This window comes from Phaseolus vulgaris, chromosome 6 (assembly GCF_051622355.1).
Source record: "Phaseolus vulgaris cultivar YP4 chromosome 6, ASM5162235v1, whole genome shotgun sequence".
NCBI lineage: Eukaryota > Viridiplantae > Streptophyta > Magnoliopsida > Fabales > Fabaceae > Phaseolus > Phaseolus vulgaris.
In genome coordinates, this window is record NC_143503.1 from 33,693,858 (window position 1) to 33,712,928 (window position 19,071).

Below are 19,071 nucleotides of genomic sequence, written 5' to 3' on the forward strand. Positions count from 1 at the left end.
ATTCACAATTAAGTATACATTAGAATATAAAAATAATAATAAAAATATCTAAGAAAACAATAAAATGATAAAAAATATTTTATTATAAATTTTTAAAAAGATAAAATAAAATATTAATATAAGAATAAATAAGAAAATAAATGTTTACCTAAAAAAACGATTACGAGAAGAATGCTATTTGTATATAGGTATAAATGACACATGGATGTTATGAAATACCAAGGAGAAACTTATCATTTTGAAAAAGTAGAAGATGTCAGGTAAAATCAAAGGAGTGCAAAAAGCAAAACACTTTTATTTATTTGAAGTCTTCGTGCAATCCATATGCCACTAACGTAATGTTATTATTGGCTTTATCAGTAAATTAATATTATATATTTTTATTTTGAATTATTGATAATTTAGTTTTGAAATATTAAAATTTAAATTATAACTTAAAATATTAAAAATATATATTACAAGTCATTTTATATGTGTTAAATCGTTAATATAATTTTAAAAACATAAAAGGATATATAAGATTAAAGTTAGGAATATTAGTTTTATATGAGAAAGAAGAGAAAAAGAAAGAAAAGAAAATGATATATTTATACTGTTATATTTATACAACACATAAAAAGATAAAAATAAAAATAAAAATAAAAATTATAATTATTGAGTGTTATATTTATATAGTACATAAAAAGATAAAAAATAAAAATAATAAATAAAAAGGAGGGATAAAACATTTACAACTGATGCACTAATGTAAAATGTTATATGATAGAGTTGTTACAACTCACAGAACAATTACAACGGAGGAGTAATTACAACTGAAAATCCAAAATATTATATAAGATAATTTTATCATGTTTAAATTTTAAAATTAACATTAATTTTTAGAAAATTTCTTGACTTTTTGTTTCTTCGATTTCTTTTTCATATTTGTAAATTGAATTTAAAATCAGAACTAAAAATATAAAAAATAAATTAAAAGGTACCACAAATGTTAAATAGTTTAATTAATGTTAAAAACATAAAAGGATATATAAGATTCATGATAGGAATGCATTTAGTTTTTAAATTGTAAATTTTAAAATTAGCAGACATTTTCAGAAGTTTTCTTTAGCTTCTTATCTCCTTTTCAATTTTGCTTATTTGAAATTGAAATTTGAAATAAAAAAAATACATAGAAGTGTTAAAACATTTATTTATTTAAAATACATAAAAGGACATATAAGATGCACCGTAGGAATGTATTTGAATTTTAAAAATAACACATTTTTAGAAGTTTTCTTTAACTTTCATGTCTCTTTCAACATGTTTTCCCATCATTGCTTCTAAATTGAATAAATTAACAATTAAAAAATAATTAAAATATTTGTTATTTCATTTTAATAAGGTAAATATGGAGAAGTATATTTGAATATTTGTGTAAAACAAATGATAAAAATATACTTAAATAGAAAAAACGGATAAGGGGGTAACACTGTAGCGCAGACCGGATTTAAGAGTGTCACCGCCGTTTGGTTCCATGAGAGAGTGAAGATGAGGATGAGATTGAGTGGAAACATGAGTGATTTTCGGGTGTGAGAGTGGCTAGAGAGGAAAGCCACATAAGATTAATGAAATACTATTGTGCCCTTACTTCCCATACTTCAAATTTAGGTTTTCATATTAACTTGGATTTCATTTTTTTTTTCACTATGGGATTCAACTTTTCAAAAAAAAATTACATTGTTTCTTCATATACCCCTTTATATTCTTATATCATCCTTATAATTTAAAAATTAATAAGTTTTATATTATATATTTTGACAATTATATTTTAAATATCCATTTACTTTTTAAAATATATTAATTTTGTTAATAATAATAATGAAAATTATTATTAATAATAATTTTGTGTATATATATATATATATAACATAATTTAAAGAATTATAAATAATATTAAAATTATATAAATAAATTAACTTAAATAAAAAAATTAATTTAAATTAATAAAATAGAAAATGATAAAATTATACTTATATTTAAAATTATATTTAATTATTTCTTTGAATTTTACATTTATTTTATTTTATTTATAAATAAAACTTTAAATTATTTTAATTAACTAAAGTATGCACAAAATTAATAATTATTTATTCTTATTTTATATAAAAAAACATAAATAATATTAAAATTATCTAAATAAATTAACTTAATTAAAAAAATTAAATTAAATTAATAAAATGGAAAATAATAAAAATATATTTAAATATATAAAATTATTTATTAATTTCTTTGAATTTTAAATTATTTTTTATTTATTTATAATTAAAACTTGAATTTCTTTTAATTAAAAATAATGTGTAAAAAACTAATTATCATTTATTTATTCTTTTTTTATATGGAAAGATAAATTTGTAATCATACAATTTACACAATTAAAAATAATTCAAAATATTCTTACAACCATCACATCACTTACATATTTCAATAAACTTTCTTCAGACATCCACTCTAACATACCTAAATCCAAATACCCTCAACTTTCTTCACAAATCTTCACACTTCCACCCTCTCAACTTTCCACTCCTCCACACCCTCTAATCCAAACAAATCATAAAAGAATACTCCACTTAAGAATGAATTAGTTGTTTTTTTTTTACAAACTTGTTCCTGATAAATTTATTAATTAAATAATTAGTATATGTAGTTGCGGATTAACTGAATCTTGTAATCTTCCTCCACCTATATCCCTACGTACTCTCACTGTTCTCTTCTTTCTTTGGTTTGCTTCATCTCTCTTGACGCAGCCATGTCACACAACACCGAAGTGCCAACTTCTTCTATGTCTACTCAACATCATGAAAAAGAAGAAAAAGCCAACCAGAAGGTTCCCTTCTACAAGCTCTTCACTTTTGCAGATCCTCTTGACGTCGCCTTGATGACCATTGGCACGATCTGTGCCATGGCTAATGGCTGGTCGCAGCCTATCATGACTCTCATTCTAGGAAAGCTTATCAACACCTTTGGCTCCACTGATCCATCAAATACCATCAAAGAAGTTTCTAAGGTATCTATGCATGCAATGATTTTTCTTTTCTTTTCTTTTTGTAGTATCTGCTCCGGTGGGATGGAGAATACTCGTAACCCAAACAAAAATAGTTCTTTCTGATTCTTTTGCAATACCATGTCAAAATACTCTTGGTTATGTAAAAGGGTAAGAAGGAGGATCATTGAACACAGTCTTACCCTTTATATGCAAAAGGGTTGTTTCCGTTTATTATTACTCTTTATGACACATGAAATTACAAACGTAATTTTTTTTATTTATAATCATTTACGTATGAAAAAAGAACCTTAACTTGTATGTCTTGGTACTTCAAATTTCAGGTTTCATTATTATTTGTATACCTGGCTATTGCGATTGGAGTTGTCTCGTTTCTTCGTAAGATGGCACACGCTTCTTTTTCTGCTTATTTATTTGTTATAGACTATATACTATGTTGTGTTAGTTGAGTATTAGATAATTGCGAAATTTTGATATCAGGGTTACGGTGGTTTTGTTGAATGCTGCAGAGGTAGCATGTTGGATGGTGACAGGGGAAAGACAAGCCCCCAGGATTCGCAGTTTGTACTTGAAAAATATACTGAAGCAGGACATTGCTTTCTTTGACACTGAGACAACAACTGGTGAGGTAATAGGAAGAATGTCTGGTGACACCATTCTCATTCAAGATTCCATGGGAGAAAAGGTATCATACTCCAAGAGAATCTCAATATTTATTATGGACCATGATCTGCAAATATTAAGTTAAGTAGTCGAGGAAAATTTAACAGCGATAATAATGTTGAAAAGATACTGGCAATATAATACTGAAAATAACACTGATAAATACCAAAAGGTTTTCCTTTTTCTCTCACTCCACCTTTGTTGTACTTGCAATAAAAATTATAATGATAGGTTGGGAAGTTTATACAACTTGCTTCAACTTTTATTGGTGGCTTTGTGATTGCCTTTGTAAGAGGATGGCAACTTGCTGTTATTTTGCTCTCATGTATACCATGTGTTGTTGTTACTGGTGGAATTCTATCCATGTTGATGACTAAAATGTCAAGTCGGGGGCAAGCTGCTTATTCAGAAGCAGGAACTGTGGCTGAACAAACAGTGGGATCTATCAGAACAGTAAGTTACAGTCACACAAAAATTAGTTGTAGAAAAAGTTGAATGATTTTCAAGTTTATATCTGACCATTGTCCTTGACTTTCTTCTGAAACTTAATTAGGTGGCATCTTTCACTGGTGAGAGAAAAGCAATAGAAAAGTATAATATCAAGTTAAAGGTTGCTTATAAAACTATGGTTCTACAAGGGATGGCCTCGGGGTTTGGACTGGGAGTACTTATGTTGATTATCTTGATCGATACAAAACTCTTGTATTGATTTATATAGTATCAATGATAAGGTATATGTTCCAAGAATAAACTTAAAACTTTATTGGTGAACAAACAAAATCTACCCTCAGACTTTGCTATGAACAGGATCCCAAGTTTAGTCCTAGCTAACAGAGCAAATGACCTTATTTGGTTGTTCCTACAAAGCCCTCTTAGATAGCCATCTACTGTACATGGCAAAGCATTCTTCAGGCTTGTACTCTGGAGCTGTGTGGCCTCCACCCTGACAATATACCAGTGCAAAACAATGGAATCAAAAACTAGAAAATATGCTACATACCTCATTCTCATTGCATCATTGTTTGTTACAGTTTTTAAAGAAGTATTTCCACCGTTCACTCAAGAAAACAGAGTTCATGAATTCTAATAATCAAACATAAATTTATTATTATGCCTCTACCAATGATAAGCGAACTCAACCATTCAAATTTATTTTGTGTGAACAAGATACAACAAACTTAACCCTTGTTCACCCATTTAGAATATACTTATCAAATGGAATCTATATTTGACCCACAAGAGCAGCAAGGAGAACAAAAAAGACTTGCCTTCACAGTTGCAAATGTCATTAGATTGGAGTAAGTCCTTGTGTATCTATTTGCAGGAAAACACAAATTTAATCAGCTTTAGATAAATTAAGCCTGGTATCTACATAACTACGGTTAGTGGAATACCCTGCAACTTGGCCATCTGTATGCCATTGCCTCCAATCATCCACGATGGAGTAGTTTAAAGATCTTATCCATGCTTGAGTTGCCAAGAAAGAAACCAAAATATCATGATCGCCACTGTTATATAGAAAATTTATTTAGTATGTGAAATTCAAATTAGTTCAACCATGTTACCTTATTCAACACATTAACATAGAGAAAGAATATTGACCTGTATATCAGCGATCGATATCCCATTCTACTGAGATTTACATGATACTCAAAACTGCTTGGGATATCCTTCTTCTGAGGTATATCCTTCGAACACCGATGCCATTGTCCTATACTTCCCTGCAGCACATGCAACCAAGATTTGTTATATGAAGTTGTATATCAATTATATGAGAAGGGAGTTAAGGAAGTTAGATTAGAATTGGAATTTAAGAATTTAAGAGCTCTATATTGATGTTACATGCACTTGAATTGGATTTTGAAAAGTTTTGTTGAATGGTTTGAGTACAAGCAATCTTGTTGTTGATTTAGAGAACTTATACTACATTACATTTTGTTTAGTGAGTTAAAGTTTAGTTAGTTAAAGTTTAGTTAGTTAAAGTTTACTAGTAATGAATGTATTTTTTGGTGACAAATTCACGATGACTGGTTAGTTGTGCAAATAAGGAATAAAAAAATCACTGAAAAAGATAACTATATTAAAATTTGAATAATGTGGTAAAGAAAGATGACTCTCAATATTTGAATTATGTGGTCAAAACATGTTAATAATCACGGGCCACACAAAGTATAACCTATGATGAAATCTAGTGAAGATTGGAAAGTCATTAATACCCCGGACAAGATCTCATTAGTGATAAGATTGTCATGCATAAAAATAGAAAAAAATTACTATATTATATATTATGGAAAAAAAAAACAAAAAAGTGATCTTTAACTTGGAGGTTGTATGTTATGTAAGAAAAAAACAACTCCAACTTTAACCTATCAAATCAACACCCCACTTGTTTAAACCACTACAAAATTCTAATTCCTTAGTTGATGCATATGTAAAGAAAAAAAGAGGAAAACCAAATGTGGGAGAACAAAAAACTTACATATAGATTAATGTTTTGATTGATCTATCTTGATTTACTTGTAAATGATTATTTAATAATGAAACTTGAAGATAAATGATCAATCTTGAAACCTAAAAAATACCTAAGATTTATAGGTAAGCAAAGACTTTTTAGTCCAGAATTTAAAGTTTATTATTTTTTATTGTATAATAAAAAATTATTGTAATAAGATGTTTTTCTTATAGTTGTGTAATCAAAATTTAACTCATTCTAGTTACATATTATATATTGTAAAATCTAAAAGATTATATTTAGTTTTTGAAATCCATAATAACGTCTCAAAATTTAAATTATTACTGAAAATAATTAAATTTATAAAATTTACTAAATAATAAATATAATATTAAATTTTTAATTGTAATTGTTTAGTTATAACTATTCTATTTAAATTATACAATATTAGTGAAAGCATAGGTGTTATTGTATTTGTGTATTCACAATTTTATTTTATTATTTATATAGTTATGTTTAATATTAAAAATTGAATAAAATAAATTATATGTATTTATTATAAATTTAATAAGATTTATTAAAACTAAATCTACAATTAAATATACAGTAGAATATATAAAAAAAAAATATCCAAGAAAACAATAAAATGATAAAAAAATTATTATATATTTCTAAAAGATAAAATAAAATATTAATATAAGAATAAATAAAAAAATAAATGTTTACATAAAAAAAAAACGATTACGAGAAGAATGCAATTTGTATATAGGTATAAATGACAAATGGATTTTATGAAATACCAAGGAGAAACTTATCATTTTGTAAAAGCAGAAGATGTCAGGTAAAATCAAAGGAGTGCAAAAAGCAAAACACTTTTATTTATTTGAAGTCTTCGTGCAATCCAACCCATGCCATTAACGTAATGTTATTATTGGCCTTATCAGTAAATTAATATTATATATTTTTATTTTGAATTATTGATAATTTAGTTTTGAAATATTAAAATTTAAATTAGAAATTAAAATATTAAAAATATCTATTACAAGTCATAATATATGTGTTAAATCGTTAATATAATTTAGAAAAACATAAAGGATATATAATATTAAAGTTAGGAATATTAGTTTTATATGAGAAAGAAGAAAAAAGAAAGAAAAGAAATGATATATTTATTAATCAAGAAATTGTGACTCACTTACATTATTGGAGTGTTATATTTATACAACACATAAAAAAAATAAAAAATAAAAATAAAAATAAAAATTATTGAGTGTTATATTTATATAGCACATAAAAAGATAAAAATAAAAATAATAAATAAAAATGAGTGATAGAACATTTACAACTGATAGAGTAAATATAAAATGTTAAATATAAAATGTTATATGATAAATTTGTTACAACTGATAGAGCATGATAGAGCATACAACTGATGAGTAATAAAATTAATATACATTTTTAGAAAATTTCTTTGATTTTGTTTTTCATATTTGTAAATTGAATTTAAAATCAGAACTAAAAATATAAAAAATAAATTAAAAGGTACCACAAATGTTAAATAGTTTAATTAATGTTAAAAACATAAAAGGATATATAAGATTCATTAGGAATGCATTTAGTTTTTAAATTGTAAATTTTAAAATTAGCAGACATTTTCAGAAGTTTTCTTTAGCTTCTAATTATCTCCTTCAATTTTGCTTATTTGAATTTGAAATTAGAAATAAAATAAAAAACATTAGAAGTGTTAAAACATTTATTTATTTAAATACATAAAAGGACATATAAGATGCACCCTAGGAATGTATTTGAATTTTAAAAATAACACATTTTTAGAAGTTTTCTTTAACTTTCATGTCTCTTTCAACATTTTTTTCCCATCATTGCTTCTAATTTGAATAATTTAATAATTAAAAAATAACTTTATAACAATATAAATTATTTTTCATAAATCTACATAACTAAAATATTTATTATCTCATTTTAATAAGGTAAATATGGAGAAGTATATTTGAATATTTGTGTAAAACAAATGATAAAAATATACTTAAATAGAAAAAACGGATAATAGAATCATTCAATCATTCAGATCATGGTACATAACAAAACTTGTTGATTTTATAATATTAATTTATTATTTATTAAGGTGTGAAGTGTATAGAAGATGTTAATATATCACCATTTTAGTTATAATATCTATCATTAAAAGAACACTCCTGTTAAAAATGAATGCAAGTTGTTTTTTTTTTTACAAACTTGTTCATGATAAATTTATTAATTAAATAATTAGTATAAGTAGTTACGGATTAACTGAATCTTCTTGTAATCTTCCTCCACCTATATCCCTACGTACTCTCACTGTTCTCTTCTTTCTTTGGTTTGCTTCATCTCTCTTGACGCAGCCATGTCACACAACACCGAAGTGCCAACTTCTTCTATGTCTACTCAACATCATGAAAAAGAAGAAAAAGCCAACCAGAAGGTTCCCTTCTACAAGCTCTTCACTTTTGCAGATCCTCTTGACGTCGCCTTGATGACCATTGGCACGATCTGTGCCATGGCTAATGGCTGGTCGCAGCCTATCATGACTCTCATTCTAGGAAAGCTTATCAACACCTTTGGCTCCACTGATCCATCAAATACCATCAAAGAAGTTTCTAAGGTATCTATGCATGCAATGATTTTTCTTTTCTTTTCTTTTTGTAGTATCTGCTCCGGTGGGATGGAGAATACTCGTAACCCAAACAAAAATAGTTCTTTCTGATTCTTTTGCAATACCATGTCAAAATACTCTTGGTTATGTAAAAGGGTAAGAAGGAGGATCATTGAACACAGTCTTACCCTTTATATGCAAAAGGGTTGTTTCCGTTTATTATTACTCTTTATGACACATGAAATTACAAACGTAATTTTTTTTATTTATAATCATTTACGTATGAAAAAAGAACCTTAACTTGTATGTCTTGGTACTTCAAATTTCAGGTTTCATTATTATTTGTATACCTGGCTATTGCGATTGGAGTTGTCTCGTTTCTTCGTAAGATGGCACACGCTTCTTTTTCTGCTTATTTATTTGTTATAGACTATATACTATGTTGTGTTAGTTGAGTATTAGATAATTGCGAAATTTTGATATCAGGGTTACGGTGGTTTTGTTGAATGCTGCAGAGGTAGCATGTTGGATGGTGACAGGGGAAAGACAAGCCCCCAGGATTCGTAGTTTGTACTTGAAAAATATACTGAAGCAGGACATTGCTTTCTTTGACACTGAGACAACAACTGGTGAGGTAATAGGAAGAATGTCTGGTGACACCATTCTCATTCAAGATTCCATGGGAGAAAAGGTATCATACTCCAAGAGAATCTCAATATTTATTATGGACCATGATCTGCAAATATTAAGTTAAGTAGTCGAGGAAAATTTAACAGCGATAATAATGTTGAAAAGATACTGGCAATATAATACTGAAAATAACACTGATAAATACCAAAAGGTTTTCCTTTTTCTCTCACTCCACCTTTGTTGTACTTGCAATAAAAATTATAATGATAGGTTGGGAAGTTTATACAACTTGCTTCAACTTTTATTGGTGGCTTTGTGATTGCCTTTGTAAGAGGATGGCAACTTGCTGTTATTTTGCTCTCATGTATACCATGTGTTGTTGTTACTGGTGGAATTCTATCCATGTTGATGACTAAAATGTCAAGTCGGGGGCAAGCTGCTTATTCAGAAGCAGGAACTGTGGCTGAACAAACAGTGGGATCTATCAGAACAGTAAGTTACAGTCACACAAAAATTAGTTGTAGAAAAAGTTGAATGATTTTCAAGTTTATATCTGACCATTGTCCTTGACTTTCTTCTGAAACTTAATTAGGTGGCATCTTTCACTGGTGAGAGAAAAGCAATAGAAAAGTATAATATCAAGTTAAAGGTTGCTTATAAAACTATGGTTCTACAAGGGATGGCCTCGGGGTTTGGACTGGGAGTACTTATGTTGATTATCTTGATCGATACAAAACTCTTGTATTGATTTATATAGTATCAATGATAAGGTATATGTTCCAAGAATAAACTTAAAACTTTATTGGTGAACAAACAAAATCTACCCTCAGACTTTGCTATGAACAGGATCCCAAGTTTAGTCCTAGCTAACAGAGCAAATGACCTTATTTGGTTGTTCCTACAAAGCCCTCTTAGATAGCCATCTACTGTACATGGCAAAGCATTCTTCAGGCTTGTACTCTGGAGCTGTGTGGCCTCCACCCTGACAATATACCAGTGCAAAACAATGGAATCAAAAACTAGAAAATATGCTACATACCTCATTCTCATTGCATCATTGTTTGTTACAGTTTTTAAAGAAGTATTTCCACCGTTCACTCAAGAAAACAGAGTTCATGAATTCTAATAATCAAACATAAATTTATTATTATGCCTCTACCAATGATAAGCGAACTCAACCATTCAAATTTATTTTGTGTGAACAAGATACAACAAACTTAACCCTTGTTCACCCATTTAGAATATACTTATCAAATGGAATCTATATTTGACCCACAAGAGCAGCAAGGAGAACAAAAAAGACTTGCCTTCACAGTTGCAAATGTCATTAGATTGGAGTAAGTCCTTGTGTATCTATTTGCAGGAAAACACAAATTTAATCAGCTTTAGATAAATTAAGCCTGGTATCTACATAACTACGGTTAGTGGAATACCCTGCAACTTGGCCATCTGTATGCCATTGCCTCCAATCATCCACGATGGAGTAGTTTAAAGATCTTATCCATGCTTGAGTTGCCAAGAAAGAAACCAAAATATCATGATCGCCACTGTTATATAGAAAATTTATTTAGTATGTGAAATTCAAATTAGTTCAACCATGTTACCTTATTCAACACATTAACATAGAGAAAGAATATTGACCTGTATATCAGCGATCGATATCCCATTCTACTGAGATTTACATGATACTCAAAACTGCTTGGGATATCCTTCTTCTGAGGTATATCCTTCGAACACCGATGCCATTGTCCTATACTTCCCTGCAGCACATGCAACCAAGATTTGTTATATGAAGTTGTATATCAATTATATGAGAAGGGAGTTAAGGAAGTTAGATTAGAATTGGAATTTAAGAATTTAAGAGCTCTATATTGATGTTACATGCACTTGAATTGGATTTTGAAAAGTTTTGTTGAATGGTTTGAGTACAAGCAATCTTGTTGTTGATTTAGAGAACTTATACTACATTACATTTTGTTTAGTGAGTTAAAGTTTAGTTAGTTAAAGTTTACTAGTAATGAATGTATTTTTTGGTGACAAATTCACGATGACTGGTTAGTTGTGCAAATAAGGAATAAAAAAATCACTGAAAAAGATAACTATATTAAAATTTGAATAATGTGGTAAAGAAAGATGACTCTCAATATTTGAATTATGTGGTCAAAACATGTTAATAATCACGGGCCACACAAAGTATAACCTATGATGAAATCTAGTGAAGATTGGAAAGTCATTAATACCCCGGACAAGATCTCATTAGTGATAAGATTGTCATGCATAAAAATAGAAAAAAATTACTATATTATATATTATGGAAAAAAAAAACAAAAAAGTGATCTTTAACTTGGAGGTTGTATGTTATGTAAGAAAAAAACAACTCCAACTTTAACCTATCAAATCAACACCCCACTTGTTTAAACCACTACAAAATTCTAATTCCTTAGTTGATGCATATGTAAAGAAAAAAAGAGGAAAACCAAATGTGGGAGAACAAAAAACTTACATATAGATTAATGTTTTGATTGATCTATCTTGATTTACTTGTAAATGATTATTTAATAATGAAACTTGAAGATAAATGATCAATCTTGAAACCTAAAAAATACCTAAGATTTATAGGTAAGCAAAGACTTTTTAGTCCAGAATTTAAAGTTTATTATTTTTTATTGTATAATAAAAAATTATTGTAATAAGATGTTTTTCTTATAGTTGTGTAATCAAAATTTAACTCATTCTAGTTACATATTATATATTGTAAAATCTAAAAGATTATATTTAGTTTTTGAAATCCATAATAACGTCTCAAAATTTAAATTATTACTGAAAATAATTAAATTTATAAAATTTACTAAATAATAAATATAATATTAAATTTTTAATTGTAATTGTTTAGTTATAACTATTCTATTTAAATTATACAATATTAGTGAAAGCATAGGTGTTATTGTATTTGTGTATTCACAATTTTATTTTATTATTTATATAGTTATGTTTAATATTAAAAATTGAATAAAATAAATTATATGTATTTATTATAAATTTAATAAGATTTATTAAAACTAAATCTACAATTAAATATACAGTAGAATATATAAAAAAAAAATATCCAAGAAAACAATAAAATGATAAAAAAATTATTATATATTTCTAAAAGATAAAATAAAATATTAATATAAGAATAAATAAAAAAATAAATGTTTACATAAAAAAAAAAACGATTACGAGAAGAATGCAATTTGTATATAGGTATAAATGACAAATGGATTTTATGAAATACCAAGGAGAAACTTATCATTTTGTAAAAGCAGAAGATGTCAGGTAAAATCAAAGGAGTGCAAAAAGCAAAACACTTTTATTTATTTGAAGTCTTCGTGCAATCCAACCCATGCCATTAACGTAATGTTATTATTGGCCTTATCAGTAAATTAATATTATATATTTTTATTTTGAATTATTGATAATTTAGTTTTGAAATATTAAAATTTAAATTAGAAATTAAAATATTAAAAATATCTATTACAAGTCATAATATATGTGTTAAATCGTTAATATAATTTAGAAAAACATAAAGGATATATAATATTAAAGTTAGGAATATTAGTTTTATATGAGAAAGAAGAAAAAAGAAAGAAAAGAAATGATATATTTATTAATCAAGAAATTGTGACTCACTTACATTATTGGAGTGTTATATTTATACAACACATAAAAAAAATAAAAAATAAAAATAAAAATAAAAATTATTGAGTGTTATATTTATATAGCACATAAAAAGATAAAAATAAAAATAATAAATAAAAATGAGTGATAGAACATTTACAACTGATAGAGTAAATATAAAATGTTAAATATAAAATGTTATATGATAAATTTGTTACAACTGATAGAGCATGATAGAGCATACAACTGATGAGTAATAAAATTAATATACATTTTTAGAAAATTTCTTTGATTTTGTTTTTCATATTTGTAAATTGAATTTAAAATCAGAACTAAAAATATAAAAAATAAATTAAAAGGTACCACAAATGTTAAATAGTTTAATTAATGTTAAAAACATAAAAGGATATATAAGATTCATTAGGAATGCATTTAGTTTTTAAATTGTAAATTTTAAAATTAGCAGACATTTTCAGAAGTTTTCTTTAGCTTCTAATTATCTCCTTCAATTTTGCTTATTTGAATTTGAAATTAGAAATAAAATAAAAAACATTAGAAGTGTTAAAACATTTATTTATTTAAATACATAAAAGGACATATAAGATGCACCCTAGGAATGTATTTGAATTTTAAAAATAACACATTTTTAGAAGTTTTCTTTAACTTTCATGTCTCTTTCAACATTTTTTTCCCATCATTGCTTCTAATTTGAATAATTTAATAATTAAAAAATAACTTTATAACAATATAAATTATTTTTCATAAATCTACATAACTAAAATATTTATTATCTCATTTTAATAAGGTAAATATGGAGAAGTATATTTGAATATTTGTGTAAAACAAATGATAAAAATATACTTAAATAGAAAAAACGGATAATAGAATCATTCAATCATTCAGATCATGGTACATAACAAAACTTGTTGATTTTATAATATTAATTTATTATTTATTAAGGTGTGAAGTGTATAGAAGATGTTAATATATCACCATTTTAGTTATAATATCTATCATTAAAAGAACACTCCTGTTAAAAATGAATGCAAGTTGTTTTTTTTTTTACAAACTTGTTCATGATAAATTTATTAATTAAATAATTAGTATAAGTAGTTACGGATTAACTGAATCTTCTTGTAATCTTCCTCCACCTATATCCCTACGTACTCTCACTGTTCTCTTCTTTCTTTGGTTTGCTTCATCTCTCTTGACGCAGCCATGTCACACAACACCGAAGTGCCAACTTCTTCTATGTCTACTCAACATCATGAAAAAGAAGAAAAAGCCAACCAGAAGGTTCCCTTCTACAAGCTCTTCACTTTTGCAGATCCTCTTGACGTCGCCTTGATGACCATTGGCACGATCTGTGCCATGGCTAATGGCTGGTCGCAGCCTATCATGACTCTCATTCTAGGAAAGCTTATCAACACCTTTGGCTCCACTGATCCATCAAATACCATCAAAGAAGTTTCTAAGGTATCTATGCATGCAATGATTTTTCTTTTCTTTTCTTTTTGTAGTATCTGCTCCGGTGGGATGGAGAATACTCGTAACCCAAACAAAAATAGTTCTTTCTGATTCTTTTGCAATACCATGTCAAAATACTCTTGGTTATGTAAAAGGGTAAGAAGGAGGATCATTGAACACAGTCTTACCCTTTATATGCAAAAGGGTTGTTTCCGTTTATTATTACTCTTTATGACACATGAAATTACAAACGTAATTTTTTTTATTTATAATCATTTACGTATGAAAAAAGAACCTTAACTTGTATGTCTTGGTACTTCAAATTTCAGGTTTCATTATTATTTGTATACCTGGCTATTGCGATTGGAGTTGTCTCGTTTCTTCGTAAGATGGCACACGCTTCTTTTTCTGCTTATTTATTTGTTATAGACTATATACTATGTTGTGTTAGTTGAGTATTAGATAATTGCGAAATTTTGATATCAGGGTTACGGTGGTTTTGTTGAATGCTGCAGAGGTAGCATGTTGGATGGTGACAGGGGAAAGACAAGCCCCCAGGATTCGCAGTTTGTACTTGAAAAATATACTGAAGCAGGACATTGCTTTCTTTGACACTGAGACAACAACTGGTGAGGTAATAGGAAGAATGTCTGGTGACACCATTCTCATTCAAGATTCCATGGGAGAAAAGGTATCATACTCCAAGAGAATCTCAATATTTATTATGGACCATGATCTGCAAATATTAAGTTAAGTAGTCGAGGAAAATTTAACAGCGATAATAATGTTGAAAAGATACTGGCAATATAATACTGAAAATAACACTGATAAATACCAAAAGGTTTTCCTTTTTCTCTCACTCCACCTTTGTTGTACTTGCAATAAAAATTATAATGATAGGTTGGGAAGTTTATACAACTTGCTTCAACTTTTATTGGTGGCTTTGTGATTGCCTTTGTAAGAGGATGGCAACTTGCTGTTATTTTGCTCTCATGTATACCATGTGTTGTTGTTACTGGTGGAATTCTATCCATGTTGATGACTAAAATGTCAAGTCGGGGGCAAGCTGCTTATTCAGAAGCAGGAACTGTGGCTGAACAAACAGTGGGATCTATCAGAACAGTAAGTTACAGTCACACAAAAATTAGTTGTAGAAAAAGTTGAATGATTTTCAAGTTTATATCTGACCATTGTCCTTGACTTTCTTCTGAAACTTAATTAGGTGGCATCTTTCACTGGTGAGAGAAAAGCAATAGAAAAGTATAATATCAAGTTAAAGGTTGCTTATAAAACTATGGTTCTACAAGGGATGGCCTCGGGGTTTGGACTGGGAGTACTTATGTTGATTATCTTGATCGATACAAAACTCTTGTATTGATTTATATAGTATCAATGATAAGGTATATGTTCCAAGAATAAACTTAAAACTTTATTGGTGAACAAACAAAATCTACCCTCAGACTTTGCTATGAACAGGATCCCAAGTTTAGTCCTAGCTAACAGAGCAAATGACCTTATTTGGTTGTTCCTACAAAGCCCTCTTAGATAGCCATCTACTGTACATGGCAAAGCATTCTTCAGGCTTGTACTCTGGAGCTGTGTGGCCTCCACCCTGACAATATACCAGTGCAAAACAATGGAATCAAAAACTAGAAAATATGCTACATACCTCATTCTCATTGCATCATTGTTTGTTACAGTTTTTAAAGAAGTATTTCCACCGTTCACTCAAGAAAACAGAGTTCATGAATTCTAATAATCAAACATAAATTTATTATTATGCCTCTACCAATGATAAGCGAACTCAACCATTCAAATTTATTTTGTGTGAACAAGATACAACAAACTTAACCCTTGTTCACCCATTTAGAATATACTTATCAAATGGAATCTATATTTGACCCACAAGAGCAGCAAGGAGAACAAAAAAGACTTGCCTTCACAGTTGCAAATGTCATTAGATTGGAGTAAGTCCTTGTGTATCTATTTGCAGGAAAACACAAATTTAATCAGCTTTAGATAAATTAAGCCTGGTATCTACATAACTACGGTTAGTGGAATACCCTGCAACTTGGCCATCTGTATGCCATTGCCTCCAATCATCCACGATGGAGTAGTTTAAAGATCTTATCCATGCTTGAGTTGCCAAGAAAGAAACCAAAATATCATGATCGCCACTGTTATATAGAAAATTTATTTAGTATGTGAAATTCAAATTAGTTCAACCATGTTACCTTATTCAACACATTAACATAGAGAAAGAATATTGACCTGTATATCAGCGATCGATATCCCATTCTACTGAGATTTACATGATACTCAAAACTGCTTGGGATATCCTTCTTCTGAGGTATATCCTTCGAACACCGATGCCATTGTCCTATACTTCCCTGCAGCACATGCAACCAAGATTTGTTATATGAAGTTGTATATCAATTATATGAGAAGGGAGTTAAGGAAGTTAGATTAGAATTGGAATTTAAGAATTTAAGAGCTCTATATTGATGTTACATGCACTTGAATTGGATTTTGAAAAGTTTTGTTGAATGGTTTGAGTACAAGCAATCTTGTTGTTGATTTAGAGAACTTATACTACATTACATTTTGTTTAGTGAGTTAAAGTTTAGTTAGTTAAAGTTTAGTTAGTTAAAGTTTACTAGTAATGAATGTATTTTTTGGTGACAAATTCACGATGACTGGTTAGTTGTGCAAATAAGGAATAAAAAAATCACTGAAAAAGATAACTATATTAAAATTTGAATAATGTGGTAAAGAAAGATGACTCTCAATATTTGAATTATGTGGTCAAAACATGTTAATAATCACGGGCCACACAAAGTATAACCTATGATGAAATCTAGTGAAGATTGGAAAGTCATTAATACCCCGGACAAGATCTCATTAGTGATAAGATTGTCATGCATAAAAATAGAAAAAAATTACTATATTATATATTATGGAAAAAAAAAACAAAAAAGTGATCTTTAACTTGGAGGTTGTATGTTATGTAAGAAAAAAACAACTCCAACTTTAACCTATCAAATCAACACCCCACTTGTTTAAACCACTACAAAATTCTAATTCCTTAGTTGATGCATATGTAAAGAAAAAAAGAGGAAAACCAAATGTGGGAGAACAAAAAACTTACATATAGATTAATGTTTTGATTGATCTATCTTGATTTACTTGTAAATGATTATTTAATAATGAAACTTGAAGATAAATGATCAATCTTGAAACCTAAAAAATACCTAAGATTTATAGGTAAGCAAAGACTTTTTAGTCCAGAATTTAAAGTTTATTATTTTTTATTGTATAATAAAAAATTATTGTAATAAGATGTTTTTCTTATAGTTGTGTGATCAAAATTTAACTCATTCTAGTTACATATTATATATTGTAAAATCTAAAAGATTATATTTAGTTTTTGAAATCCATAATAACGTCTCAAAATTTAAATTATTACTGAAAATAATTAAATTTATAAAATTTACTAAATAATAAATATAATATTAAATTTTTAATTGTAATTGTTTAGTTATAACTATTCTATTTAAATTATACAATATTAGTGAAAGCATAGGTGTTATTGTATTTGTGTATTCACAATTTTATTTTATTATTTATATAGTTATGTTTAATATTAAAAATTGAATAAAATAAATTATATGTATTTATTATAAATTTAATAAGATTTATTAAAACTAAATCTACAATTAAATATACAGTAGAATATATAAAAAAAAAATATCCAAGAAAACAATAAAATGATAAAAAAATTATTATATATTTCTAAAAGATAAAATAAAATATTAATATAAGAATAAATAAAAAAATAAATGTTTACATAAAAAAAAAAACGATTACGAGAAGAATGCAATTTGTATATAGGTATAAATGACAAATGGATTTTATGAAATACCAAGGAGAAACTTATCATTTTGTAAAAGCAGAAGATGTCAGGTAAAATCAAAGGAGTGCAAAAAGCAAAACACTTTTATTTATTTGAAGTCTTCGTGCAATCCAACCCATGCCATTAACGTAATGTTATTATTGGCCTTATCAGTAAATTAATATTATATATTTTTATTTTGAATTATTGATAATTTAGTTTTGAAATATTAAAATTTAAATTAGAAATTAAAATATTAAAAATATCTATTACAAGTCATAATATATGTGTTAAATCGTTAATATAATTTAGAAAAACATAAAGGATATATAATATTAAAGTTAGGAATATTAGTTTTATATGAGAAAGAAGAAAAAAGAAAGAAAAGAAATGATATATTTATTAATCAAGAAATTGTGACTCACTTACATTATTGGAGTGTTATATTTATACAACACATAAAAAAAATAAAAAATAAAAATAAAAATAAAAATTATTGAGTGTTATATTTATATAGCACATAAAAAGATAAAAATAAAAATAATAAATAAAAATGAGTGATAGAACATTTACAACTGATAGAGTAAATATAAAATGTTAAATATAAAATGTTATAT

The 19,071-nt window shown here is 27.2% G+C and overlaps 6 protein-coding genes across 6 annotated transcripts; 3 read left to right on the forward strand and 3 right to left on the reverse strand.

The window, feature by feature from the left end:
- The first annotated feature begins 2,785 nt into the window (after positions 1-2,785).
- LOC137833570 (ABC transporter B family member 9) lies at positions 2,786-4,412 on the forward strand. Its single transcript, XM_068641911.2, has 5 exons — positions 2,786-3,043; positions 3,364-3,410; positions 3,521-3,725; positions 3,935-4,156; positions 4,257-4,412. Exons 1-5 carry the CDS (start codon positions 2,786-2,788, stop codon positions 4,410-4,412), a joined length of 888 nt encoding a protein of 295 aa, XP_068498012.2.
- A 14-nt stretch (positions 4,413-4,426) lies between these two features.
- Positions 4,427-5,436, reverse strand: LOC150027373 (putative serine carboxypeptidase-like 52; the record flags this gene model as incomplete). The annotated part of the gene is made up of 4 exons (XM_090303950.1): positions 4,427-4,646; positions 4,972-5,017; positions 5,098-5,211; positions 5,306-5,436. Coding segments are annotated over 4 exons (375 nt in total), but the record flags the coding sequence as incomplete, so codon positions are not given.
- A 3,120-nt stretch (positions 5,437-8,556) lies between these two features.
- On the forward strand, positions 8,557-10,183 carry LOC150027374 (ABC transporter B family member 9-like). The gene is made up of 5 exons (XM_090303951.1): positions 8,557-8,814; positions 9,135-9,181; positions 9,292-9,496; positions 9,706-9,927; positions 10,028-10,183. Exons 1-5 carry the CDS (start codon positions 8,557-8,559, stop codon positions 10,181-10,183), a joined length of 888 nt encoding a protein of 295 aa, XP_090160077.1.
- Positions 10,184-10,193: 10 nt separating this feature from the next.
- LOC150027375 (putative serine carboxypeptidase-like 52) lies at positions 10,194-11,207 on the reverse strand (the record flags this gene model as incomplete). Its single annotated transcript, XM_090303952.1, has 4 exons — positions 10,194-10,417; positions 10,743-10,788; positions 10,869-10,982; positions 11,077-11,207. Coding segments are annotated over 4 exons (375 nt in total), but the record flags the coding sequence as incomplete, so codon positions are not given.
- Positions 11,208-14,313: 3,106 nt separating this feature from the next.
- LOC150027376 (ABC transporter B family member 9-like) lies at positions 14,314-15,940 on the forward strand. Its single transcript, XM_090303953.1, has 5 exons — positions 14,314-14,571; positions 14,892-14,938; positions 15,049-15,253; positions 15,463-15,684; positions 15,785-15,940. Exons 1-5 carry the CDS (start codon positions 14,314-14,316, stop codon positions 15,938-15,940), a joined length of 888 nt encoding a protein of 295 aa, XP_090160079.1.
- Positions 15,941-15,950: 10 nt separating this feature from the next.
- On the reverse strand, positions 15,951-16,964 carry LOC150027377 (putative serine carboxypeptidase-like 52; the record flags this gene model as incomplete). Its single annotated transcript, XM_090303954.1, has 4 exons — positions 15,951-16,174; positions 16,500-16,545; positions 16,626-16,739; positions 16,834-16,964. Coding segments are annotated over 4 exons (375 nt in total), but the record flags the coding sequence as incomplete, so codon positions are not given.
- Between the last annotated feature and the right edge of the window lie 2,107 nt (positions 16,965-19,071).